Source organism: Martes martes, assembly GCF_963455335.1.
Source record: "Martes martes genome assembly, chromosome: 8".
In the NCBI taxonomy this organism is placed as follows: Eukaryota; Metazoa; Chordata; class Mammalia; order Carnivora; family Mustelidae; genus Martes; species Martes martes.
In genome coordinates, this window is record NC_137895.1 from 33,386,676 (window position 1) to 33,413,870 (window position 27,195).

The 27,195-nt window shown below is 36.1% G+C and overlaps 1 protein-coding gene across 2 annotated transcripts; it reads left to right on the forward strand.

The window, feature by feature from the left end:
* Positions 1 to 909: 909 nt before the first annotated feature.
* RASSF9 (Ras association domain family member 9) lies at positions 910 to 26,645 on the forward strand. Of its 2 annotated transcripts, XM_080812173.1 has the most exons (3): positions 943 to 1,206; positions 12,919 to 12,974; positions 24,387 to 26,645. In XM_080812173.1, the coding sequence occupies exon 3, from the start codon at positions 24,403 to 24,405 to the stop codon at positions 25,645 to 25,647; it is 1,245 nt and encodes a 414-aa protein (XP_080668299.1). In that variant the 5' UTR covers positions 943 to 1,206; positions 12,919 to 12,974; positions 24,387 to 24,402; the 3' UTR covers positions 25,648 to 26,645. The 2 variants fall into 2 exon arrangements, with proteins under 2 accessions (XP_080668298.1, XP_080668299.1); XM_080812172.1 differs by lacking the exon at positions 12,919 to 12,974 and having other exon boundaries at positions 910 to 1,206; positions 24,387 to 26,639.
* Positions 26,646 to 27,195: the final 550 nt, after the last annotated feature.

Consider the following 27,195-nt stretch of genomic DNA (forward strand, 5'->3'; position numbering starts at 1 on the left):
CTGCGCTTTCCCCTGGCGTGGCACGCGCGGGAGAGCTGCGCGGTGCCTGGGCCGGGCCGCTCGCACCGACGTCCGCTCGCCCAGCTCCGCCCCGGTTGCGCGGGTCGTGGGTTCGAGCTCGCGTGGGACTCGGTGATGCCCGCTGTCATTCCTCGACCTGCGCTGCACACTTCGAGTTCCATGAAGTCCTCCGGGCGCGTCCTCTCTCACTTACTCGTTGAGAGGCAGGAGCCAACAGTTGGCCCTTCCTTCAAACTCGGAGGGCCCCAAAGGCTCAGTAAACGCCAAAGACCGGGCAGGGGTCTGTATAAACGCCTCCGGAGTCGGACCCCAAATCCCAGCTGGTTTTTTACTGCCAATGCGGTCATCGGTCCGCGCTGGAGCCCTTCGATCCTTCAGCTCCTCCAACTTTGGAGCAGTGGAGCTGGGGGATAATCTTAGGCTCCAATTTCCAAGTGACCTCTGAGTCCACCTTGATTCGGTCTTCGGCTTGGCTCCTCCTCAACGTATTTTACAGCCCTGACGCGCCCCCCTCCCCGTACCCCCCAGTGGGGGATTTTTGTGTCGAATCCGTAGACGAAAAGTTCTGGGCCCTCACTCTCGCTTGCCACGATCAGATTACTGTTCACAGACTGGAGCTGGTTGGGAGGTAGGGGTATATTTACTTTAAATCCTTTTGTGTGTTTAGTTCACCTTGTGTGATTGGGTGTGGAGAGCGGGGGAGGGGGGGTTTCCAAACGGAGTGAAATTCCCATTCCATGGGTATTACCATGCCCGTGGGGTTGGGAGTTCTTAAAGTTTAGCAAGTCTGCAAATAACTACAGAACACAATAGAGTCCCCCTCCCTTCCTCTCTCTCTCGCTCTCTCTTTTTTTTCTTTTCCTGCTTCCAAACGCCTTCTTCGAGGCTGAAGCTGGGCAGGTCTCCAAAGGTGCAGCAGCCACAACAATCCAGCAGTTCAAAGTTAGGGAGCAGTTGCACAACTTCTAGCAACTCTCTTAGCCGGCTGCTAATGAGCTGAAAGCCAGGAGCGTTTGAGGAGGTGAAGAGGAAACTTTCAATCCTCTTCCCTTCACTGAGAAATCCGATACCCACCTCCCACCCCCATCTCCAGATAACTTTGAGATAAGACCCTTTCTCTTTGCTGGCTTGGGGGACCATGGCTCCCTTTGGAAGAAACTTGCTAAAGACTCGGCATAAAAACAGGTAAAGTGTAAAGTGCAGCGTGCGTGCGTGTGTGTGTGTGTGTGTGTGTGTGTGTGTGTGTGGCGGGGTGGGGGGGTGAGGGGGGCTTCTGTGTGAAAGTAGGTGTTTTGTTGCAATTAGATTCTGATGAAAATTGCTATGAGTGGGCAAAGCCCTAGGGAATGAAGTTCTGTATTTATATTCAGCTGGCCAGGCTATTATTCAACCTCAAGGATCATTTATATATATATATATATGATATATATATATCATATATATATGATTTTTATTCTGTTTCCCCCTTTAGCGAGTCCTGGTTCCACAGCTACCATCACCAAAATTTCTTTGTGTTGCCTTGTGTATTTGAGTGTAGTGGGAAGGCAAGTTTCATTTTGGTCCAGACAGAATTTTAGCATATTATAGGAAGGGTTAAAATTTTGATGAAAATATAACTAGAATTTATTAGCCACTAATTAGAACGAAAAACACAGCTGCTGATACAATCCGGAAACAATGCTTTGGCTCCCCTTAGAGTAGGGGCATTCCTGAAACCTGGAAAGTTCCCAAAGTGAAAATACTCTGTAGAGAAACTTTTCGTGAACTGATTGTTTCAAATATCTTTGAGAGCTTTAGGTGGTTTGGGGGTTTTAGGCACCAAAGGAGATTTCAAGCAGCTCTCCTTCTTCATCTGTATTGCTACAAGTTTACTTCGGTTTGATTTTTTTTTCTTTTTTTTCTTTCTTTTTTTTTTTTTTGCTATTCTAAGCCTGCAGTGCCCTTAGTGTAAATGTGTAGGTATAAATAAATGTTTTTCTCTTTCTCTCTCTCTCTCTTTCTCACACACACAGACTTCTTTTCTTGAGCCAGTATGTGTTTTCAGTCTTATTAAATATTTTATTAACACCCCAAATGTTACATTTATATGCTAAAACAATGTGAGGATAATTTTAGACATGGGTTTTACTGTTAGTATATTTATTTTGAAATAAGGGCTTTTCCATAACTCTTCTCTCCATCATGCTTGTTAGTACTTGTCATAATTTACTCGGGGTAAATTTAAAAGCATACAATTACATGGTAGGAAATGACACAATTATTTTAAAGTGTCTGCTTGATAATTTATGATGATACAATTTTAAAGTAAATCTCCACATTTTGTGCCTAAATGTCTACTTGAAAAATTCTGGTTTTAATTTGTTCTAAATGTATTCATGATTGAGTTCATTAAGTTTGCTTAAGAAAGGAAAACAACAATAATCAGTACTATGAAACTTTCTAAACCAGTTTTATTTGCTAATAATTTGGTAATATACCACATATATGGCATTTCTGGCAGTTAGTGAAACTATATGTTAAAATAAAGAAATATGTCTGGATATTCTTTAAAAAAAAGTTAGTGATGGTTACTAAAAATGGGCTTGTAATTTAGTGGTATCAATGCATTAACAAATAATTCCAAAAGCCTTCCCCTGCCAATAGAAAAGCCTTACTACTTTTTAAATGATTACACAGTAGAATTATTTGTGAAGTATGTTTGTAAGAATGCCATCAAAATATATAAAAATTAGTTGGGGAAAGTTCATGGTCGTATAAAACAATTTAAGTTCCTGGCATGCTGATCCTTCTAAATACACCCTTATAGTGCAGGGTTGTTTTGTTTTTGTGTGTTCTTGTTTTTTATTTTGATTATTATTAATTCTAGAATTCTGTCATTTGTGTGCCAAATAAACAGTTCAGTGTAACTGTGTGTGCACCCCTGTGAGTTTCCCTTACGGAAGTACATGTCCACTTATGTTATCTCAATTTTGCCACTGTTTCATCTACCCATTAAACTGGCTTTCATTCAGGGAGGTGAGTATGCAATTTTTAATATGACATTTTCTATGCAAAATTATGAAAAAATGGAAAGAAATAACAACAAAAAATGAGGAGTTTAATAGTATTTCGAGTTTTTCTGAGAAAACAGAATGGTGTTCCCAATGGTGATGCTTTATTAGGAATGTGGTTTGATGGAAGTAGTAGGAAGTAATTTGATGGAAGTGAGGATATATGTAAGTCGCTCTAATAATTGAGTGCTTCCCTTTATAAATTTATATTTTCCCATTCTTAAGAATTTGTAAGCCACAGCAGTGGTCAGAGAGATAAAAATATGAGTGTCTCAAACTAAGCAGTCCATAAGCTACATGGTATATTGAAATAGAATTAACGTGTATTTATTTTTTCGGTGTCCAATAATTACCATAGATGAGATATTTTTGTTTTTTTCTGCTTTGTTTTTGTACCTTCTCAAAGGTGAAACTACACATGAAACTTAGTGACATGATTAAAGCTATCCATTTTGTTTATCTGGTTCCATAATGACTTAAATAATCTTACTTGGGCATACTGAAACGAAGTATCTTTCCTTAAATGACAAGTGATTCATCCTTTGATAGTAAATGTGATTGATGATAAAACATTTATCTGATAATAGCTAAGGCATTCCTCAAATATATAAAATTCCTTGTAGAATGCGAAGGAAGAATTTGAGCAATGCTTTTGTATATCTTGTGATATATAATTTATACAAGTAAAAGAGCTGCTTGAACATAATTGCATCTTTGTAAGCTGGAAAAAATATAGATTACTAGAAGGAATCTTAGGAATTTGAGATCATAAAATTTTGACAAAGTTTGTTTATTGAACTTTTCTGCATCTATTCTCTTTCTGTCTTTTCCAAGTATGAGGCATAAAATCTTTTAGAAAATACAAGTTGTAAAGCTTAGAGAGAGCAGTGCCATATCTGTCTAGTCACCATTGTGTTTTTATGCCTAGGACAGTGCCTGGCATATTCTGGACCCATGATACAGTTATTTACATAATTTGTAAATTAAATTATAAAAACATAGTTACTATTTTATTCTCTATTCATCTTCTGAGCTCGGTTGGTATTGTATAGAAGTGAATACTTCATAAGGGATTGGTTGACATTTGATATAATCCAAAACCCAAGGAAATAGACAAATAATTTTATGGAATTGGACACCAAGTTAATCTACTACCTCACTATTTGATCTTTTCTAAATTTTAAGAAACATTTAAATTTAAAAAGTGGGGCAACAGTCTTTGGGGAATTTGAGAATAATGCATGGTCACGAATGATGGTATTATGGCGCACAAACTTTGTATGCTTTTCATTTCTAACTTTCAAAGAAGTAAAAGAAATGGAGCCAATCTTAGATCCTTTATATTTGTAATCAGAATTGATCTTTTAATTGTAGTAACAATGCCACAAATGCTTCATCAGAAGGAAGAATTTAATTTTGCGGTTATGGTAAAAGTTGCTGGCAAGATGGATGTTTTCTCTGAAATTAGAAGTATGGTGATTTGTGAAATGGAAAATTATCATGTACTATTTTGTCTAACCTCAAATAAACACTTAACATATTCCTGAAAACGGATTGAGAAATGCACAGTATCTGAGTACATACATCTTTTTAGTTCCCAGGAGTTTCTGAAAGAGATTTCCCCTGATGATACTTGGTAACTTAAGTAGTTATTCGTTGGCAGGAGATAGCCCATTAGGAACAATGACTGGAATGCTTTATCCCTGGCCAAAAAAATACCAAGAGTACTGAAGGCAGTGAAATTGAGCTCTAGGTTAAATCTTGAATTGTTATTCAAATGACTGAAGTCAACTTAAAAATCCACTATATAAGAGGTTGTATTATGTACTATGTCAATTCATGAAACATGTCAAGGTGAAAGGTTCTTAAATGGACTTTCTGGGGAAAAAAAAGTTTAAAAGTTTGTAGCTGGTTAACAATTTTATTTACAGAACATTTTTATTATCTGGACTGCATAACTTAGAAAGCTTTGATGTTATTTGATGTTATTTGATTGGTATATGGTTCCAGGAGATCTGATAATAGCTCTAAAAATTTACAAAAATGTGGCTCTCTTCTTTTAATTTTAATTCTGAAAATAGAATAAAGTTGAGGAGCAGATGTATTTACCTCTTCCAGAAGTATGTGGATACCAGTCCTTGATAGGGAATCTCTTTGTCTCTAGCCTGTTGGCTTTCTAAAGTGAGACAGTATGTTATCTGTACTATGTATATGTGAAAGAAACAAGTTCAGCATGCATCTATGCTCTAATGTTCTTTAATGTCTATTTGCTTAGGCTTGCTAAGCTATTGCTTAGATGTTTTTAAAGACATCTTTTTGGCAAAACACATACAACACATACAACATTTCCTTTTTTTTTTTTTTAAGATTTTTAAAATTTATTTGATGGGGGTCTGGGAGAGAGAGAAAGAGTGCACAGGAGCAGGGGCAGAGGGAGAGGGAGAGGCAGGCTCCCTGCTGAGCAAGGAGCCCTATTTGGAAATCCATCCCAGGACCCTGGGATCATGACTTGAGCCAAGGCAGACCCTTAAGGACTGAGTCACCCAGGCATCCGTAACATTTCCTTTTTTAAACAAATAGATTCCATTCCTGTGTAACCTGTTATAATTCTACACCTTCTAGAGAAAGTTTGCATATTTGTTGATTATCATTTAATTATCATTTAAGAAAACTTACTAATGTAGATGGTCACCCAAGGGCAAAGTAATTATGTCATGTAAATGGAATAGAATCATGGATACGTGCTCAGCATTGGCAGTGAGAAGCAAGATACTTCAAAAATAAGAATGATCAATAGGTATTAAATGTGCTGAGAAACAAGGAAAGTTATTCTCAAAGGTTTATATCTGCAGGCTAGAATGGCCTCTGTTTTTATAAATAAAGTGACTTAAGATACCCATAAAAAATTCTCATTTGTAGACTCAGTGAGAGCAAGGATCTTACCTATCTTGCTCCTTTCTAGGTATTCAGTGAGAGTTGGTTCTCAGATATTTATTGATTGAATAAATTAATTCAGCATATACTCTTCAAATACATCTGGTCCCCATAGAGTACTTGGATTGGAGTGTATCAGTACGTGTTGAGTGGATGCATCGCTAACTTAAAGAATGAATCCATAAGTTCAAGGTTGACCTCTCATTATTCCTGCTTTTAGGCTCAACTCCTTGCTTTCAAATGGTGAAGGGCCATATCTGACAAACAGACTTTACTGAGCTTCTGCTAGAAATTAAACAAAGAAACAGTGTAACTCATCTCACAGACATGCTCTTACTTCCCTTCATGTGCGTTGAGTGCAACCATGTATATCAGTGATGTTTGCCTGAGGATGGTGAGTGGCTACTATAGATCCCAGTGCTAAGTGTGGAGGATCTCCTTCTTCTTTTGGGATAAGAGGGACATAGGGTTAGGAAATACTTGTTTTCTTACATGATATGAGAATTTGTTCTCCTTCTATAGGATACTTATAGTTCATGAGACAAAGGAAAACTCTAGAAAGAGGCAGAAAAATATTTTGGTCAAGAATTCCAGCAGACATTGGGTTCTTTCTCAGATATGCCATTATTAATTGTGGGCCCTGGGGCAAATATTTAATCTTTTTACTACAACAACAACACCAATAATAACAGCATGCAAGGGAAAATCCAAGTTTGACAATTAGAGGAGGGTTGCTTTTTAATACACAATTATGAATAAAAGTATTACTAAATTTGTTCTGGGGAAAACAGCTGTGCAAATGAGGTAAACATCATGCTTAAGCTTCATGAGCTTCAGGGGAAATCCAGCTCTGCTAACACTTCTTTTAACACCATGTGGCACTGTTCTGAGTGATTTACATAATACTTAAAGTAATGCTGTGAAGAAGGTACTATTATTTCCCCTCTTTTACATTTGAAGCAATTAAGACGTAGAGCAGTGCAAGAATAACTAAGTGACAGAGACAGGATTTGAACCCATGCACTTAATCATAATTCTGCATGGCTTGTTAGGACTGACTTTTCTCATCTCTAAAATAGAGTTAATCCTAAACCATCAAGTATGAGATTAAATCTGGTTTTATTTAAAAGACAGCACAGTACTAGGAGGATAGTAATAAAAGCTCAATAAATATTCACCCCTTGTTCAGGCCTGTAGGATTGAAATGCTATGAAGTATATCTAAGTTTTTAATATTTAAACACGGTATGATATTTTGGTCTTGGAAATCTCAACTCAATTTCTGTATTACCACTGATCTCTTTTTCTCTGTAGATAGAAAGAGGTATATAATAATTTACTGAATATGATTAGAAGGAGTCTATCAGTGTTGTACAAAACTATCTTTGGATCTTGATGAAATATTTGAATTCTGACAGCTTTTAGGTTTAATCTTCATTCCTCTTTTGAGCCAAATTGTGAGACCATTAATGATTTGACAATGTGTAGCATACCATCGTTTATGGGATTTCCTTATGTGTCCTTGAGGAGCTTTGATAAAAAGAAAGAATGCATAATTTAAATATTTAGTTTTATCTTCTAATAAATTGAGAGATTGAATTAGATTTTTAAAATTAAAAAAAAGTTTTAAATATTTTATTTATTTGAGAGAGAGAGTGCGCTAGAAAGAGGGAGGGGGGCGGGGAGGGAGAGGGAGAGGTAAACTCCCTTGCTGAGCTTGGAGCCCAAGGCAACATGGGGGTTTGATCCCAGGACTCTGGGATCCTGACCTGAGCCAAAGGCAGATGCCTAGTCCACTGAACAACCTGGGTACCCTGAATTAGAATTTTAAGCTCCCTTTAATTTCTAAAGTTATATGATTCTAAAATACCCTCTGCATAGTAGAATTTAATTCTCTTGTCTTGCTTACCTTTCAAGATAACTTTTAAAAATAGAATTAAAAGATAGTTTTGTTGTTGTTTTTTTTTTGGTGTATTATTTTATTTTACCTAAAACATGATGCATTGGCACATAACTTCTATCACAAAAGGTAGCATTATGGTAAAAATCAAATGTGCTTATTTTCACTTGTTAAAAGATGTGATTAGTTTATAAATTATAATATCTAGGAATTACTGAGTGTTTGCTATTTGCGATGCACAATTTAAGTTTAATAATATGAATATATGAATGTTATGAGTAGCTATCTTTTTATTTTAGTTCTTTAAGACTGGCAGTCTGTGTATTTGGTATGGTACCAGACATGCAAAGACACAACCTCATTCCTAAGAGATTAAACTAATTGAGAGAACAGCACTGTAGTTAAGTATCTCAAGCATGAACTTTCTTTTAAATCACTCTTGCATGGGAAACCGTCTTTGACAGGGTAGGTAAAATCACAGTCTTTATGATGCAATTAAGAAGATGAGAGTGTACTCTCTTGCAGTGAAAAAGGCTGTTCCTTTGTACAGTAGGTGCTCAATAAATGGTTTTGATTACCTCTAAGTAGAAGTACATAACAGAGGAGTACATGGAGGTAAAGAAAAATAAAAGGAGCATCATCGTAATTAGATAGCATTTATTATTAAACTCCCACAGTTAGGTGACAGGCTTGGACAAGAGTAGGGAACACAATAAGATGTATAAAAAGATGTAGGAGGGCGTTGAATCACACAATGGTAAGACTGACTAAGATAGGATAATCAAAAGATAAGGATCGAGAAGCAGACAGAAATATGGTCAGTTTGGCAAGAATCCATAATGTTGATTGGGTTGTTTAAAAAAAAAAAGAATTTTACAACTGAGGAAGTGTACAGAAAAGATTTTAAGAGTGTGTTTATATAACAGCATTAGACTTACAGTCAACGACAGATGACTGTTTTTCCTTCTAATAATCATATTAAATTGGTCAGTTTATCAGTTCATAAAACTGAGTTATTCTACTTGTGGACATTTTTCATTTTAGTTTTAGTTATGCAAATAATGGTCCAACTTCAGCAAGTTTTTATGCTCACTAATTGGGGTATATAATTGATAGGAGTTTTGTGGCTGAGGCTTCTGGATATACTTGCACAGTATATACTTGTTCTCAACCAATGCCTAGCATGTTTTATAGCTACCTTTAGTTACTCCAAGGCTCCTCTTTTACTCTGATGTTTTTCAATCCTCTTGGAATTCCCTGCAGTTATGGTTAACTGAGGGTACTGAAGATCCAGTAGGAGAGCATTAGTTTGGGGAGACCACAGTCTTTCATAATAGAGCCCAAGGATACCTATTTTTAGATCTGCACATAAGGACCTTACACTTGCCTAGAAGCCGAGAGGGATGCTATTGAGAAACCATGAGTATTTCCATGGGGTAGACATAGAATAACTGCAATCTCATAAGAAGAAAAGAGTCGTACACCATTAGGAAAAGTACCTGTAAGGCTATATTGGACTTTTGAAATTCCATCTTTTTTAATGATGTGGGAAGTTAGGCACTTTTTAGCAGAAGACAACAAAGTATTAGCCCTTGGTTTCTTGACTGCCTGTTCTACTCTAATAGTGAAATCCCAAGAATTTCTCTCTAGAACTATTAATAATAGTCATGAAACTTAGACTAAATTACTTTTTAAAAAAATGTTGATCATTAGTGGTTCTACCTTTAACTAGGCAAACTTGATGTGATCAAGTTCCAGGATTAAGTGAAATGTCCGCTTGTGCTGTGTTAACACTGTCCACAGTCCAAGCATACTACAACACCACTGACTTACCTGCCTAAGCTTCTAAAAACAAAACATTCATCGACTATCCCACTTTGTCAGATTTGGCATCCACTTATTTATATTTGCTTTGTGCTGGCTCAAGATGATGGTTATTTGATGATTTCTTTTTTTAATTCAGAAGTATAAATGAACCACACATTTTGCAGGGGGCAGGATGATGAAAGATTAGAGATGAACCAGATATGGATCATGCTTTTAACGGATTTGCTGATTGGGAGACACACAGACATACATAAATAATTAAAATATAAGGCGGGCATTTATAAAGTATCAATAAAATGTATGTATTCAACAATAAATATTGTTTACCTTGTAATATGGGCCACATGTTATTTGAGGTGCTGGGGATGAAATAGTGAGGAAGATAGTCAAGATCTCTGCTCTCCCTGAGCTGATAGTGCCAGGGAGGACAGGCAGGCAGACAATAAACAAACAATAAATGAACAAGATGTCAGATAGTGATTATTGTTAAAAAGTCACTATGGAGGCAGAATTGATAGGAATTGAAAAATGAGTGGATGAGGCAGTAAAGGATATCAGGATGAAAAACAAAGAATCAATAATAACTATAATTTTGGGTCTGAGTAACTGGGAGCATAGTTGTATCATCAGGAAAAACAGAAAGAATGGCAAAGGTAATTTTGGGGAGGGAAAAACATGGGGTGAAGAGTGAAAAATGCAAGGTCTAATTTGTATGTTTCCAAATATTCCACCTCCAAACACCTGGTGTTTGGACACACTGCACCTGAGATGGGACTGTGAAAGCGGCCTTTCATCCAGCCTACTCTGATACTTTCTGACATCCATATGTGACTGATTAATATAGAGTGTACAGCACCTGGAACAGGGCTTTAAAGACAAAGGACTGGTTTCCCAGTCAGGGCCTTCAAGCTGACTAATCCTGTGTTAAACCCACTCAATCTCCATGAACCATTTAGCACCCATCCTTTTAGTGATCCCTTAATCATTACCTTTGGTCCAAATGACTTCCAAGCATGGCCATCACTTCCAGGGATTGCGAATTTCTCCTATTTAAAGATTACATGACTTTTACCTTTTTATCCTCTAGAGAGTCATATGTGGCATTATGTAGATATGGGACTTTTAAATAATGTGGTTAGATAATAAAACCTAAATTTTTGGTGCAGGTAAATCATCTAGGTCAGGAGTCGGCAAACATTTTGTGAAAGGGCCACGTAATCAGTGTTTTAGGTTTCTTGGCATAATGTCACTATCTCAACTATTCAACTTTGTCAATGTAGTATAAGAACTACCGTGGACAATGCATAATTAAATGGGCATGACTATATTCCAATAGAACTTTACTTACAAAAATAGATGGTGGGACAGTTTTAACTACTAGGTGCTAGTTGACTGAAAAATTCTCTTTGTATACTTCTCCAAAACCTACTTCCAATTCCATGCTGCAAAAAATAAAATAAACATTTGCCATCTACTATGGTAGGCACTTACGCTTCAAAAATAAAAGATTCAGTCCAGGACCTGACTGGCAAACTAGAAAAAAAGAAAGGTAGAAAATACTATTACTGAATGTGTCAAGAAAGGGCACCTGTTTCCATCTGGGGTGGAGGGAAGGGGGTTTATTCAGAGAAGATAAGGGAATTTGCCTAACGGAAGGGACATTTAAAGAAGAGTAAAAGAGACTAGGGAAAAAGGGTAATTCAGGCAAGGAAGCAAGTTACAGAATGGCCCAGAATGAAAACAAAACTGGCAGATGCAGTTCAATCCAGTCTAGGAACCCAAAGCATGATATATGTGACAGCGCTTAGAGTTATCAGAGATCAGAGTCAGGGATAACTTGTTGGGTGCATATTAACGTTCATACTAAGGAGTGCTTGGCTATGATTTGGGCAATCAGATCATGGAAGGAATCCTAGGAGTAGGCAGGAAAGAGAGAAAACAGGAGAGAAAGAGAGAGAGGGAAAGGCAGAGACAGAGAGGAGAGAGGGGCAGAGAGAGAGAGAGATTTAAAAAAGACTTGCCATTTGTGACGACGTGGATGGAACTAGAGGGTATCATGCTTAGCGAAATAAGTCAATCGGAGAAAGACAACTATCATATGATCTCTTTGATATGAGGAAGTGGAGATGCAATGTTGGGGGGTTGGGGGGAGGTAGGAAAAGAAAAAATGAAAGAAGATGGGATTGGGAGGGAGACAAACCATAAAAGACTCAATCTCAAAAAACAGACTGAGGGTTGCTGGGGGGGTGGGGACGGAAGAGGGTGGTGGGGAAATGGACATTGGGGAGGGTATGGGCTATGATGAGTGCTATGAAATGTGTAAACCTGGCGATTCACAGACCTGTACCCCTGGGGATAAAAATACATTATATGTTTATTAAAATAAATAAATTAATTTAAAAAAATAAATAAAAATACTGAAATTAAAGAAAAAAAAAGACTTGGAAACCATTTAAAGACTTGAATCAAGGAAGGTATACTACGGGCAGGTTTGCGGTTTAAAAAGGACAGCCTGGCAATGTCACCGAAATGTGAGGTGGGCTAAAGTTTATAATAAAATGATATTTAATAGCTTACTACAGTAATCTGTTGTGAAACTGAGAGTTGGGAGAGTGAATAAGGCAGACTTACTGACTAAAGGGGGATGACATAGAGAAAGAACCTAGGAAGATCCTAGTTTTCAAGCTTGTGAGAAAGGATGGGGGACAGCGATCACATTCAATAACGTGAGGAATCAGGAGATGGAATAGTTGGGAATATGAGAGAAAAGGATGATGCATTAGTTTTGATCAGTCAAATTTTAGGTTCCTGTGAATTATACAATGCAAATATGAAGTAAACATGCAAAAAAGGAGCTTGTGAATACGGGTCTAGAGCTCAAGGGCAAATATATATAGATTTGGGAATATCAGCATACAATGGGCTGATAAAGTTGTGGACAATATTAGAGTCACCCATAAAATGTGTTTAATGAGACAAGAAATGACTCACAGGAAACTGGGGGAGGCCATTTATATCAGTATCAGTACTTACTTGTATCATTTGTATCAGTCTTATTGCATAATAAAACATCCTAAAAATTAGTGGCTGGAAACAACTGGTTATTTGTCTTCTTTTTTATTTTTATTTTTGTTATTTTAAAATTCTTACTTATTTGTTTGCTTGTTTGTTTGTTTTGATTCTGCAGGTGAACTGGGGGTGGTTCTCCTGCTGGTTTCACCTGGGCTGTTTCAATGAGAGCAGGTTGGTTGGGGTCTGGGTTCAGATGGGATGACTGAGATGGCTGGGTCTCTCTCTCCGTATGGTCTTTCATCTCAGGGTTTTTCATCAAGCAGCAGTAACAGGACTGCATTCCTGGAGGAAAGCAGAAGCTACAAGACTTCTTGAGGCCGGGACTTAAGAACTTTCATATGTGGTTTTCACCATATGCTACTGGCCATAGCAAATCCCAAGGTCTATCCTGGGGGAGGAAATGGACTACATCTCTTGATGGAAGGAGCTGCAGAAGAATCTAGCCACCCTGTAGGACACATGTGCAGAGGAAGCATGTCCCATCACGCAGGATCTGTGAAGGAGAAGCTAGAAGGGTAAAGCAAGAAGCTTAGAGGGTGAAATCCAGGAGTCAAGACATGAGTTGCTGCAAGATGGAAAGGAAAGATCACAATGCATAATGTTACAAAGAGGTCAAGTTGAATCCATTCCAAAATGGAGGCTAAGTTTGGCAGTTCTGAGATCTCTAACAAGCCTGAGAAGAAATGTGTCTGTTAGGGGTGGGGGGGAGATGGGGGGGGCGGGAAGTCACTTTATGGTAGATTATTGTTACTGAAAAGAGAAGAAATAATGAAAGAAAGTGAGCATGGATTGCTATTTGAGTTTGTGAATGAAAGAGAGTTGATGCAAATATGTGGTCATAATAATTGTAGATAAAATGTGACAGGATAGTGGGAAGGACCAGAAGAAAAGGTAGAGGATAAAAAGAATTTAAGAAGGGATACATTTCGAAGCAAAGTTCTAGAGGAGGTGGAGGCGGTGAGATTCAGAGCATATGAAAAAGCTTAAAGTTTGGGGAAGGGAGATGGACATCTGGTGCTTTTGACACGAATGACCAGTTTTTCTCTTATCCAAGGTATTTTCAAGTAGGTCCTTTTTTTTTTTTTTAAACAAAATGTCATGGCAGGCCCTTGTATATTCTTGTTGCTACAAGTTATAAATTTTTTGTTGCTCTTTAGGTAATTTATTTGCAACAAAGGTGAACAGCTGATTATTTCACCTTCCATTTGGAAGTCACATTTTATTCTAGATTATGTTCAGAAAGTGGAAATCAGGGATAAAGAGCTCATCTTATGTTTCCAGCTATCCTACTGGGTAATGCAAATTTTTATATTTTTCTAGTGCCATTCAAATATGCCAGCATATTTCAGAATACATTTAGAGAGGGAAGAGTAGGTGGCTGCAGGCAGATACAAGGTAAAAAAATCACCAATATTAGGGAATATCTTCCACTAAGTAGGCAAAACCAATTATGGACTGAGCTGCCCACAGGAAAACTCATGTTAATAGCTGACGAAACTACAACTGTCATTAAACTAAATATTCAGACTAGGTAACTTTCTTTTAATAAATATATGTATGCTTAGTTATAAAATATTTCTCTAAAAAGTCCAAATCAACAAGGAAACTTTAGGTATTTGCCAGGCACAGGTAACACTGGGAAGTGAGCAGAAGAATTTCCAATGAGATTAGATATTTGCTCAGCATTTCATCTGGTAAATACTACATGTTAAATATTTACATTTTGATTAAATCAATTTCCGGAATCTGAATTACAAGCTTAGTTTACTTAACCCCCAGTTGTCTCCAATACACATTCTTTACACATTCCTTTCCCTTTTCTCTGTTTATGGGACTTATGTACTATAGCTACCCTGCAATTATGTTATGTACAGGGTTTTTCTTACCCTGCATTCCTGGCTTACTTCCTTAATTTAGAAAATTAAACTGGCATTAGTAGAACATTAAACTAGTGATTTCTATGTGTGTGTGTGTAAATCCTTAATCTTCTGTGCCTCAATTTTCTAATCTGTAAAATGGGTTTAACAACAGGATATATCTGGTCGGGTTGTGATTGAAACTGAGTTAATGTATATAAAGCATTTAGAACAATGGCAGGCACATACTAAGCATTCAACGGAGCTACTATCCAGTGTACCTCTTCACACACACACTTCACTATGTTTTAAATATCTGTCCTTCAATTACCAGGTCCACACATAATCATGTGAAGTCACAATTTGAAGGGGTCTTATTTACAGACAAAATCTAAAGTATTTTTACTTATTTATTAATTTTTAATTAAACTCTGCCCCCAAAGTGGGGCTCGAACTCACAATCCCAATATCAGGAGTCACGTGCTGTACCCAGTAAGTCAGCCACGTGCCCCTACAGACAAGATCTAAATCAGTATGTTGCCCCAAATTAAATCTCTTGAGGTTCTTTTACTTAATCAGACTTTCTACAAAGAGTTATAGGACTGGAGAATGAATTGAAGACTTTGAGGTCAATTACTATGTTTTTATTATTATTTATTAAATATGACTTAAGGTATTTTTTTTTATTTTGGGGTATTTTATAACATATTCGTTCTGGGTTTATCTCATGACTTTCAGTAATGTTTAAATGGTCTTGAATTTTTAGAATCTCCTTTTCTAAGTGTAGCTTTTCTCCTTCCAAGGTGTATGACGAATTTCTGAACATAATTATCTTCTCTATCATTTTATCCTCAGCATCTATTCATATTTGCTAAAACTACAGTTTCATTAATGATTGTTGAAGCAAGTTATAAAGCTCATATACCATAATTCTAAATGGACAATTTATTTGGAAGATAACAAACTTGGAATGGATTCAGTTAATTTGCATAGAACTTTTTGTTTTTTTAATACATTTAAGTTTTATCCTACCCAATTTTCTGTTTTATCCTACCCATTTTCTGTTTGTGTTTGAGTCATTCCTTTACTTTTGTTACAAAGTTTCCCATTTGTATACAAAATATAATTTTTTCTCCTATATAATAATGATGAGGCTAACTAATTTATTAGCTAACTTATTTATAGTTGTACTGTGATAATTTTGATTATTGGGAAAATATGCTATTAAATTTGGAACTATGGTATTTTTGTTTGAAAATAGCTGTAACATGTGATTTAAATGTTCAGCATCCAAAATGATTATTTATGGCATCCCCAGCATTTAAAATTTTATAATTGACATAGAATTGGGTCTGTGAACTCATATATTAGTTTATAACCTTTGGTATAAAACTTAAATTGGTAAACTTGTTTTTTATCATCATCCATTTTTATTCTTTAATGACTTACATGCTTTTATTCAAAGAAATGTGCATTTCTGGGGGCGCCTGAGTGGCTCAGTTGTTAAGCGGCTGCCTTCAGCTCAGGTCATGATCCCAGGGTTCTGGGATTGAGCCCGTATCGGGGTCCCTGCTCTCCCTCTCTCACTTCCCCTGCTTGTGTTCCCTCTTTCACTGTGTCTCCCTGTCAAATAAGTAAATAAAATCTTAAAAAAAAAAAAGTGAATTTCTACAAGGTATTGTCAGATCTGAGCATGAGGTAAATATACTGAAATCAAATTTCTTTTCTTATTATTGTCTTGTAGCTCTCATTATCATTCATCATTTCTGAAACTTGCATTGTTGGGTTATTCTATCTCCCAGTATTATTTACTGATATGTTTTTAATATGAGTGCCACATATAGTGAGCTATACATTGAAGGTTCTATTTGACTGGACGTCATACCCTATGAGGGTTATTACTTATTTGGGCAAGATGTTTTAAGAAAGAACTGCCTGAGAATGGTTTTCACAACTTCAAACCTATCCATTTTTTCTATAAAAATATATATATGTTATGAGACATTAAATTCTGCTTTCTACTGGATCAGAATCTGTGCAAGAACTAAGTTTTTTTTTTTTCCTATGTATCGCTATTTTGTATATCATTTATCAGAATACAGGACACAAAAATGAATTATATATGTATTCATACTGTATCAATTCTAGTTGTGTTCCTTGCTATAACATTGAATTGCAAAGTGGCATCAGAATCAAATTAAGTTTAATCTTTTGAGGCATATAAATGTGTTTTGAGGTTTAATAAATAACTTGAAGGGAGTAAATTGTATTATGAGTTAAAATACTAAGGAGACAGTTCTCATTTCCCTATAGAATGAGAAGTTTAACTAAAAAACGTTTATTTACTTTCAACTTCATGGAAAAAAAAGACCATGCTATGACAATATCATAACTTGGCTAAAGGTCAGTAAAATGTAGAATGCTCATAACCCTTGGTTTGTATTCAGCAATCAGCACAAATAACTGAATTTGTAAATACAGTGTCATCTGCCATTTCACTTGAATAATGGTGACTTCTGGACAGTATTCAAATCCAAGGTGTCTTCTAAATAATCCAAACAAGGTAGTGTTATATTCAGTGTAGTTTTATGACTAAGGTAATTTTACAGACTATTTTTGACTTCTCTAGGCTTATTTTACATGCCTGCAATGCCCCCAGCCTTGCCTGGGTGCTACAGATGCTTTCCCTCATTTCCCACTGTTGTTTCTGGGGATTTCCCTTTCATTAGGAAAGACTGTAGGTCTTGGCCTCTACTTCCCCCAAACTCTGGGTCCATTCCTAATTCTGGTCTTTGTCCCTTCTGTCAGGGCAGAATAGACGGTAAAATAGTAAGAGAAAAACACAATGAAAACCCCTTCTGCAGACTCCCATTCCCCTCTAAACACCGCTGACACTGCCCTGGTCTCCTGACTATTTCTGTCATGTCATAGATATTCAAATACCATTTCTTAATGAAGGAGAAAGATTTATTAGTCTATGAATGGAAGTTTTTTCCTAAACTATAATTAACCCTGTTCTGAGTGTTTGTGTTTCTAAATGCAAATATCAGCATTCCTTAGGACCAGTTCTGGGATTAACAGAGGGAAATCCAGTTGGGCAGGATTAATAATAAACATAAAGCAGGCTGCGGAGTGAAAGGAGGGAAAAAAGTTGCATTTTGGCAGTAGAATGCCAACTTTCGAGACTGGAAATGTCTCTCTTGTTTATTATTTTTGTTTTCATAATTTTTGTATTAGATTCTCCAGAAGATACAAGGAAAAAGAGTAAAGGTGAAGTTGTAACATTGATTTTGTTGTAAATCTGGAAGGGATTCTTCTGTTGCACCACTGTTGACATTTGTAGCTATAAGCTTTTGCTACCAGGAAACTATTCTCTGCACTGCAGAACATTTATGTGCCCTCAACCCACTAGATGCTGGTGGTACCCCTGGACTCTAATGTAAAAATCAAAAATGTCTCCACGCGTTGTCAAATGTCTCCTGGGGGGGGGGGACAGAATCACCCCTGGTAGAGAACCACTGGTTTAGAAGGAGAGACTCTCCAGTTTAAAAAATAGGTAATGATAAGAAGAAGGAAACAGAGAACAGTCTTTGAGCAATGGACCAGGACTCAGATAGGCCCCCAGAGCTCCACAGTTCTTCATCTTTCAATCTGATGGATCCTTCCATCACAATGTTCAGGCACAGGGGCCACCAATAGTTTGGACCTGGAAAGGTTTAACTATTAATTTCTAAGCATGAAATATGGTTCCCAAGAGACTTAAGCAATAAAAGCATTTCACTTTGAGTCACTCCTATACATACCAGCTAGATTGTGTCCATATCCAACTTTCCGGGCTGACCTCTGAAATAGTTGTAGTAGAGGTTCTGTGGAAAATGCATTCACATGTTCAAATTATTTTCCATAAATATCTATAGATTGCATTCTAGTGTTTGTATAGTGGGTTTTAGAAGCTATCTTATAATGTAATTCTTAATTAATTAGTTTATAATTTTAATGATTCTCATTGTTTTGAAAGTACGCCTCCAGGGTGCCTGAGTGTCTTAGTCCATTAAATTTCTGCCTTCGGCTGGGGTCATGATCCCAGGGTCCTGGGATTGAGTCCTACATCAGGCTCCCTGCTCAAAGGGAAGTCTGTTTTTCCCTCTCTCTCTCCCCACTGCCTGTGCTTTGTCTTTATCTCCCACTCTTTATCGAATAAATAAACACATAAATAAAAAAATAATAATAATAAGTAAAATAATTAAAAAAACAAAAAAGAAAGTGGGCTTCCATATAATATATTAGTCCTAATAAGTTTTATATGTCAAATTTCAATTGAACTTTAATGTCTAGTATATACTAGGAATAAATGTTACTCTTTAACTTTAACTGTGCCCTAACTTCAGTGCTCTTTCCCTCTGGTCAACTGAATAAAGATGGCCAAAGTTTATCCATTTATCTTCATTTTTCTCTGCTTTCACAATAAGTCTTTTTTCACCAAATATGTTTTCAGAGATCTTCGGTTTGGCATTGTAATATATTAGTAAATACTTTTTTTTATCTTAAAACTCCCAGATTTAGATAGTTAATTTATTCTCTGATGCTTTGTCCATATTTATTGAAGAAATATTTGAGTGTATGAACATTGCATTTGTAATTATAAGCCAACTCAACTTAATTCTGTCATTGTTTTTGTGTTATTAAAATTAATTATCAATGGAGAAATATTTTTAATTTCTTGATTGACTATAGAATGAATGCAAGAAGCCCAATATTTAATTTTATTATTTCAGAGTGAATATGGAAAAGTACCCATAAGTAAGGTTAATAGATATTGTTGAAGAGCTTTATTTAGCATATAAATCTTAATTTTCTGATGATATTCCAACCAAGGCGAACACCAAATAATGAAATAGCTGTAAAATTTTATATATATATTGTATATATATACAGGTATATATGTATATATGTGTATATATATTGTGTATATATACAGGTATATATGTATATATGTGTATATATATTGTATATATATACAGGTATATATGTATATATATGTATATATACATGTATATGTGTATATATGTACATATGTGTATATATGTATATACATGTATATATATACATAAATATGTATACATATATATACATATATATACACACACACACCATATATATATGGTGTAATGAACCTCAGTAACACAAATTTTAAACAAAATCAGAGGGTTATAAATCAGATAAAGACTAAAAGTTTTCTTGGCTCCTCTGTGATCCCATGATTATATTAATGATGTTTTGAAATGTCTCTTATCGGAGTACCTGTGTGGCTCATTTGGTTAAGCATCTGCTTTCGGCTCAGGTCTTGATCCCAGGGTTCCGGGATCCAGCCCTGCATGAGACTCCCTGCTCAGTGAGGAGCCTGCTTCTCCCTCTCCCTCTGCCAGTCCTCTGCTTGTGTGCTCCTGGTCTCTCTCTGTCAAATAAATAAATAAAATCTTTAAAAAATAATAAAATACATAAAATAAAATGTCTTTTATTAGTCAAACAGTTATGTTATTATTGAAAGTGCATATGCAAAAAATTGATGAGTTAAAACAGGTGAAAAAGTATTGTGAAACGTGTTGGAAAGTATTTGTAAAATAATGTTAACTATTATACAAGGTCAATAAGATTACTGAATGAGCACACTAAAAACACTACACCCCTCTCTGTATTAAATAATAATAACAGTAATTTTGTTAGTGTTAATAACCTATATTTACCTATTACATTTTTCACAATTCTCGAAGCTCTTTTACTTATTCTGTTATTTGATATTTGTAGCAACCTTATGAAAATGTAAGTCAGATTTTGCAGTATTGCAGTGAAGGGTACGGAGGGTTGGAAAATGAATGAAGATAGAAACTCAATTGGGGCCATACTACAAAATAAAAACAGTTTCGAATTTGAAGCATGTGTGAAAAGTAGAATTTAAACATGATGAATCTTTTACTAGGCATGGAAGATTTATTATGGAGATTCTTTAGTCATTACTTTTAAATATATTCAGTCAAGGGGTAGAACTTCTGAAAATTATCTGGTTTGAATGATGGTTGTAAAAATTCCTCAAAATACTTAGGGATAACTGACTCAGAAAATATAAAAATGCTTAAGGTAGACTTAAAAAAATATTTGGAACCAGTCAGACTGTGATGTTATTATTAAGGAACTAATTTTCTCATACATAATGTAGAAATAACATGATAATAATATATAATAATATTATAATAATGACCACTAGGGTTACTTTATCCACATGAGCTGAAAAGTAGCAGGTATCTGTGGGAGGCCACAGTAGACATGCACTTGATCCTTCCCAAACAAAACAGGTCCCAGTTGGAGTAGGGGCGTCTAAGTATTGGGGAATTGGCATGTATGTCATCGTTATTATTCTATGTAGGGTACCAAAGTATTCCCGGATCTCTGCTTCTCAGTCTTCTTCACAACTACAGTGTAGCGCTGAAGAGGTTATAGGTCATATGTCATCCTTTCTTACAGACCCAGAACTAGTATTTCCAAAAAATAGAACGGGATATAGGGATACTCCTAAGAAAACAACAGTAAGGTGTTGTTACATATACATAAACAAGAGTTTTGTCAGCCAACGCAGGTGCCCAGACCTGTCAGAAATCCTTTGGTACTGCATCAGAGTAAGAACAAGATTAATAAGGAAGAGGCAGAGAAGGTAACGCATTCTTATGTACTTTTTTCCATGACTGGCCATTGGGAAAAGTCCTCCCTTGACCAATTGGTGTTCTAATGGGACATTAGAGTTCCATTCCTATCAAAGGCAAATTTATATAACAATGTTCCTCTTAAAAGAGTAGTGTATTTTATGATTTTTTTTCCAATTTAATCCACATATCTAAGTCATCAAAGGAGGGGCGCCCAGCTGGCTCAGTCAGTAGAGCATGTGACTCTTGATCTTGGGGTTGTAAGTTCTGAGACCCATGTTGGGTGTAGAGATTACTTTAAAAAAAAATCTTAAAAAGAAAATCATTGAACTCACAAACTTGTTTTTACAATATAATGGTTAGCACTGCACTATGGAGCCAGCTTTCCTCCTTGGGTTTAAATCCTCAATGCACCACCAACAGTGTGACCTTAGGTGAATCATTAAAAACCCCTGTGCTTTAGTTTCTTTATCTATAAAATGGTGATAATATTACTACCTGCATTACAGAATTGTGAGGATTAAATGACTGATATATGCAAGAGCTTAAAACAGTTTTATTTGTTAAATGTTTTATGACTGATGATTATAATCTTTGGGGCTATTTATTTTTAGTAGGAATTTTTTTTAAGTTTAACCACAGATAAATAAAGAAGTCCTGTGTTCTTAGTTTTAATGTAATAGGTATCGGCATTATCTTAGAAGGTTGATAACTGCAACAGTTGCTCAATTTTGTTGTTTTTACCATCATTCATAAAAAGTGCATATTGAAATGGCTATAATTTAACATACAGTAAGTGCATGTGGCATGGTTTACTTCTTTTCAAATTATGCAATTTGGTAGGTAAACTTCTAACTGCATAAAGCAAAAAAAAGTTTGTTAATTTTGAGTATTTTATAGGCATGATCAAAACAGATGAAAGTAAAGATTAATTTAGAGGTAATTTGTGCTGTACAGCCATAACACAAACAGTAGTTAGTATCAGTTACTTGGAGTACTTACTGGTTTCTGCTTAGAATGTATTTGTGTGCTATTTCTCTACTAATTGAAATATGAAAATAATTATGTTGCCCTAAATTCTCCCTACATTTTTTCTGCTTAGAATTGTTAAATGATGAGTTTAAATATTATCAAATACCACATTATTCAATGCTGGGTCATTAAAGGTTAAATATTTTGTAAGTGAACAATCATAACCCCATAGGACATTTTGAATAATCATTTATAAAATGTTGGTACAGTTGGATATATCAATTTTATTGGGTACTCTTTGTTATTCGGTGTCACTAATTTGTCCTTTCACTGTTAGTAGTCACTTTATGACCCCAGGGAAGTCAATAACTAAGGTGTATTAATTAGTCATTTAAAATAAAGATAATCATGTAGGATTAGTCACTTTTGGTACTAAAAGATAAACACTATAAATTCTAAGTGTTAAAAGATTCTAGAAGCTAGGGGAAATTTCTTCCATATATGCTTCACGGAGTTCATGTACTCTGAGGGTGCTACATAAATAAACTTTCACAACAAGCCAATTAGGACTTGAAAATCTTGTCTCCATAAATCATATTGGATTATAATTCACTTTATATCATTTCTTTCTTAACATTCTTTTAAAAAGATATTATGAAAGACGGTCAATTTGACTTACACTCATGATGGAAATATGATCGTAAAAATTCTCCAGAGTATAGCCCAGAAACCACGGAACTTCCTTGTTTCTTTTACTACCTCTGTGGCTTTTTTTCTTCAGAAAACTGATTTTTTTTCCCATCCTTCTCTGCTACAAAGGAAATTACGATCAAGTCTTTACTTGTATATATGTCCTAACTCTGACCACTTCCTAATACCTCTGCTGCTAAAACCCTAGTCCAGGCAATTCCCCTCTCTTTCTTAGATCTCTGCACTAGGCTTTTAACTAAGCCTTCCTTCCTCTGCTTTTGTCCTTTTTTTTTTTTTTTTTTTAAGTCTATCCCATGAAACAAGCCAGATATACTTAAAGCATAAATTTGATCATAAATCTCCTCTGGTAAACCTTTCTCATGGCTTCTCACTAAAACTGGAACAAAATCCAAATGCCTTATCATGGGATATGCATTTCTGCTAGATCTCATCACCTGTCCTTTGACCTTTCCCTCGCTCCAGCAACAACCCTCCAACTCTACTATCCTCAAGCCTCCAACTACCCTCACATTCTCTCTGTCTCTAGAACATGCCTCATGACCCTTGCCCTTCTATTCACTCTTGGAATTCTTCTCTTAGGTCTCTGATGGCCTTCTCAAAATTTATGCCTCTATTCAAAGGTCATCTTCTTAGAGGAAGTCTTTCCTGAACACGGTGAGTAAAACAGACTTCTCTTCTTCGGTCCCTTCATCTTGTTTAATTTTCTGTTTAGTATTTACCACTAGCTGCCATTATAATAATTTATATTATATATATAATATAAATATATTAAATATAAAAATATAACACATTCACATCTGTGTTGTCCTCTCCTTTGTGTACTGTGGTGCCTTTGGTATCTTCAGAAATGTCTAACATATGGTAGGCATGTAATAAACATTTGTTGAATGAAAGTATGACTGTTTTCAGTAATGGCCTATTTTTACTTCTGTGACTCCAATATTACCCCACCATTCCTACCTATGCTTCCATGGCCCTTAATCCTAAGGCTCCAGGAAAAATTGTCATATTTTTTCTCTCTTTATTCATCTCCAATTTGATTATTATCTTAACTCTAGCAGTTCCGACTGTAGTTATATTGTGGCTGACTTCTATAGATAAAATAGCCTCAGTTGTCTTTGGTGACAATTTGTTCTTTCCAGAGCTCACTAGGGAATAAAAGGAAATTAAGATTGATTTTCTGATTTTTTTTTTTTTCCTGCAGTAAAACTTCTGATTCATATGTAGTCTCAGCCTCAAGATGCATCTCTCATTAAGGATAAAATCTGAAAAGGGTATTAAAGTTAAACCATGGTTCTAAGTTTACACAGGCGATGACAGAAATATAATGTATTTTGTTTTTCTTTCAGATCTCCCACTAAAGACATGGATTCAGAAGAGAAGGAAATTGTGGTTTGGGTTTGCCAAGAAGAGAAGATTGTCTGTGGGTTAACCAAACGCACCACCTCTGCTGATGTCATCCAGGCTTTGCTTGAGGAACATGAGGCTACATTTGGAGAGAAACGATTTCTGCTGGGGAAGCCCAGTGATTACTGCATCATAGAAAAGTGGAGGGGTTCAGAACGGGCTCTTCCTCCACTAACTAGAATCCTGAAGCTTTGGAAAGCCTGGGGAGATGAGCAGCCCAATATGCAATTTGTTTTGGTTAAAGCAGATGCTCTTCTTCCTGTTCCATTGTGGAGGACAGCTGAAGCCAAATTAGTGCAAAACACGGAAAAAGTATGGGAACTCAGTCCAGCAAATTACATGAAGACATTACCACCAGACAAGCAAAAAAGAATAGTCAGAAAAACTTTCCGGAAACTGGCTAAAATTAAGCAGGACACAGTTTCCCATGACCGAGATAACATGGAGACCCTGGTTCATCTGATTATTTCCCAGGACCACACCATTCATCAGCAAGTCAAGAGAATGAAAGAGTTGGATCTGGAAATTGAAAAGTGTGAAGCTAAGTTCCACCTTGATAGGGTAGAAAATGATGGAGAAAATTATGTCCAGGAGGCATATTTAATGCCCAGCTTCAGTGAAGTTGAGCAGAAGCTGGATTTGCCTTCCGATGAAAACCAGAGTCTGGACGACCTGACTGAAAGTGATGGAATTGTACACCTGGAGGAGAGATTAGCATATTACAGAATGCTCATCGATAAGCTCTCTGCTGAAATAGAAAAAGAGGTAAAAAGTGTTTGCACAGAGATAAATGAAGATGCAGAAGGGGCCGCTGCAAGTGAGCTTGAAAGCTCTAATTTAGAAAATGTTAAGTGTGATTTGGAGAAAAGCATGAAAGCTGGTTTGAAAATTCACTCTCACTTGAGTGGCGTCCAGAAAGAGATTAAATACACTGACTCATTGCTTCAGATGAAAGCAAAAGAGTATGAATTCCTGGCCAAGGAGCTCAATTCGCTGCATATTAGCAACAAAGATGGATGCCAACTAAAGGAAAACAGGGGGAAGGAATCTGAGGGCCCCGGCGGCAGTGGGGAGGTTCCTTCCTTGACTCAAAGAATATTTAACTTGTATACAAATGACACAGACTCGGACACTGGGATCAGCTCTAACCACAGTCAGGACTCGGAAATAACCGGAGGAGACGTGGTGCTATTGTCAACATAATTTGAATGGCTTGTTTCTGACCTACTTTAACGTTCATGTTTGTTTAATAGGAAACTTTGTTTTAAATACCACATTCTGAAAAATGATGTAAATCATGTTGAGTATCCAGTAGTTAGTAAAAACAAGAGAAAGTTTGTTATTTTTGATTTAAGAGTTCCAAAGTCACCTAATTATTACAAGTTCAGACGAGGAGCTGTTTATTAGGAATGCAACACAAATAGCTTGCAGGTGTCTAACAGAAATGATTTGATGGGAATTATCGTCCCTTAGAGCTTCTGTGCGAAATGATTTACACAAACAAAACTAATTCTTAATATTGCAGTCAATGTATTGAAACTGGACACATGAACAAGTAAAATTAAAAATGTGCTGTGATATATTTTTTCAAAGCTGTATCATTGGAATTTTTAAGTCTGTAATGTACATGACAATTATGCTTCTATAACTGTATAAATTCAGGTCTTGGTTCTTCTCATTGATACTTAGAATGTACATCATCTCTGCGACTTTCTGAACCCCACTGCTTGTTTAGACCCAGACGACAGAAAGCAGGAAGGGCTCCCAGTGGGACGTGTACAAATACCAGCAATGGATTGGGTGGGGGTATAGATAAGAAAGGGCCAAGTGCTACATACAACAGCAATTTTTCTAAAAATGGCTAAAGTTATTAAGACTTTTACCTGGGCTTTCTCTGACAATGCAAATCTTCTATCAAACAAATGGTCTGTGCAGGTTTGTTTTTTGAGTGAGGTATGATGTGGGCTACAGAGAAAATCACAGAGTCACAGTGCTATTTACTTAGACTCTGTTCACAAAAGAGCCTCTTAGAGAGGCAACTTGGTGTCCTTTGTGTGGGTAAAATAGAGTTCAGTATACCCTGAGTATTAGCATTTTGCCTCTGAACCTACAGAGAGGAACTCACATGGACAAAAACCTTTTATTCTGTTACACGGGAATTCAGATTGTCTCTGTAGAACTTCATCTAAGGTGCAAAACTTAAAAAAAAAAAAAAAAAAAAAGTTCTAACTCTAACTCCTACTCCTTCCCCAAGGTTGCTAGTAAATAATCAACAAATTGAGAGATTATTTAGATCCTACCTTGAGTGACACTCATTACAGTGCTGGACAAAGCTTGGTTTTGCCTGGTGCTTAGTTAGGACGTTTTCCTCCCTCTCTCCTTTCTTTGCTTCTTGCCAGGGAACATGTGATGTAATCATATTATAAACAATTCATTTTATTGTTTTATTGTACTGTTAAATAAATACCACTGTGGCTTTTTTTTTTCTTTAGCTGACACTTTTCCTGTATGTCAGCACACATGTAAGAATATTATTTTACTTAGTTTTAATATGTGGATATTGGTGAAGATTTCAGTATTAATAATTCCCTTTTATTCCCATGCTTACTATAGTGCATGTTTTAACTGAGTTTCTTAACCAATTTTTTCATTTCTCTAATCCCCAGGCTTTTCACCAATATTTGGGAAGGTATTTAGGATGTTTTAGTATTTCACTTTGGAGAGCATCTGTGTTATCACTTCTAGCACCAA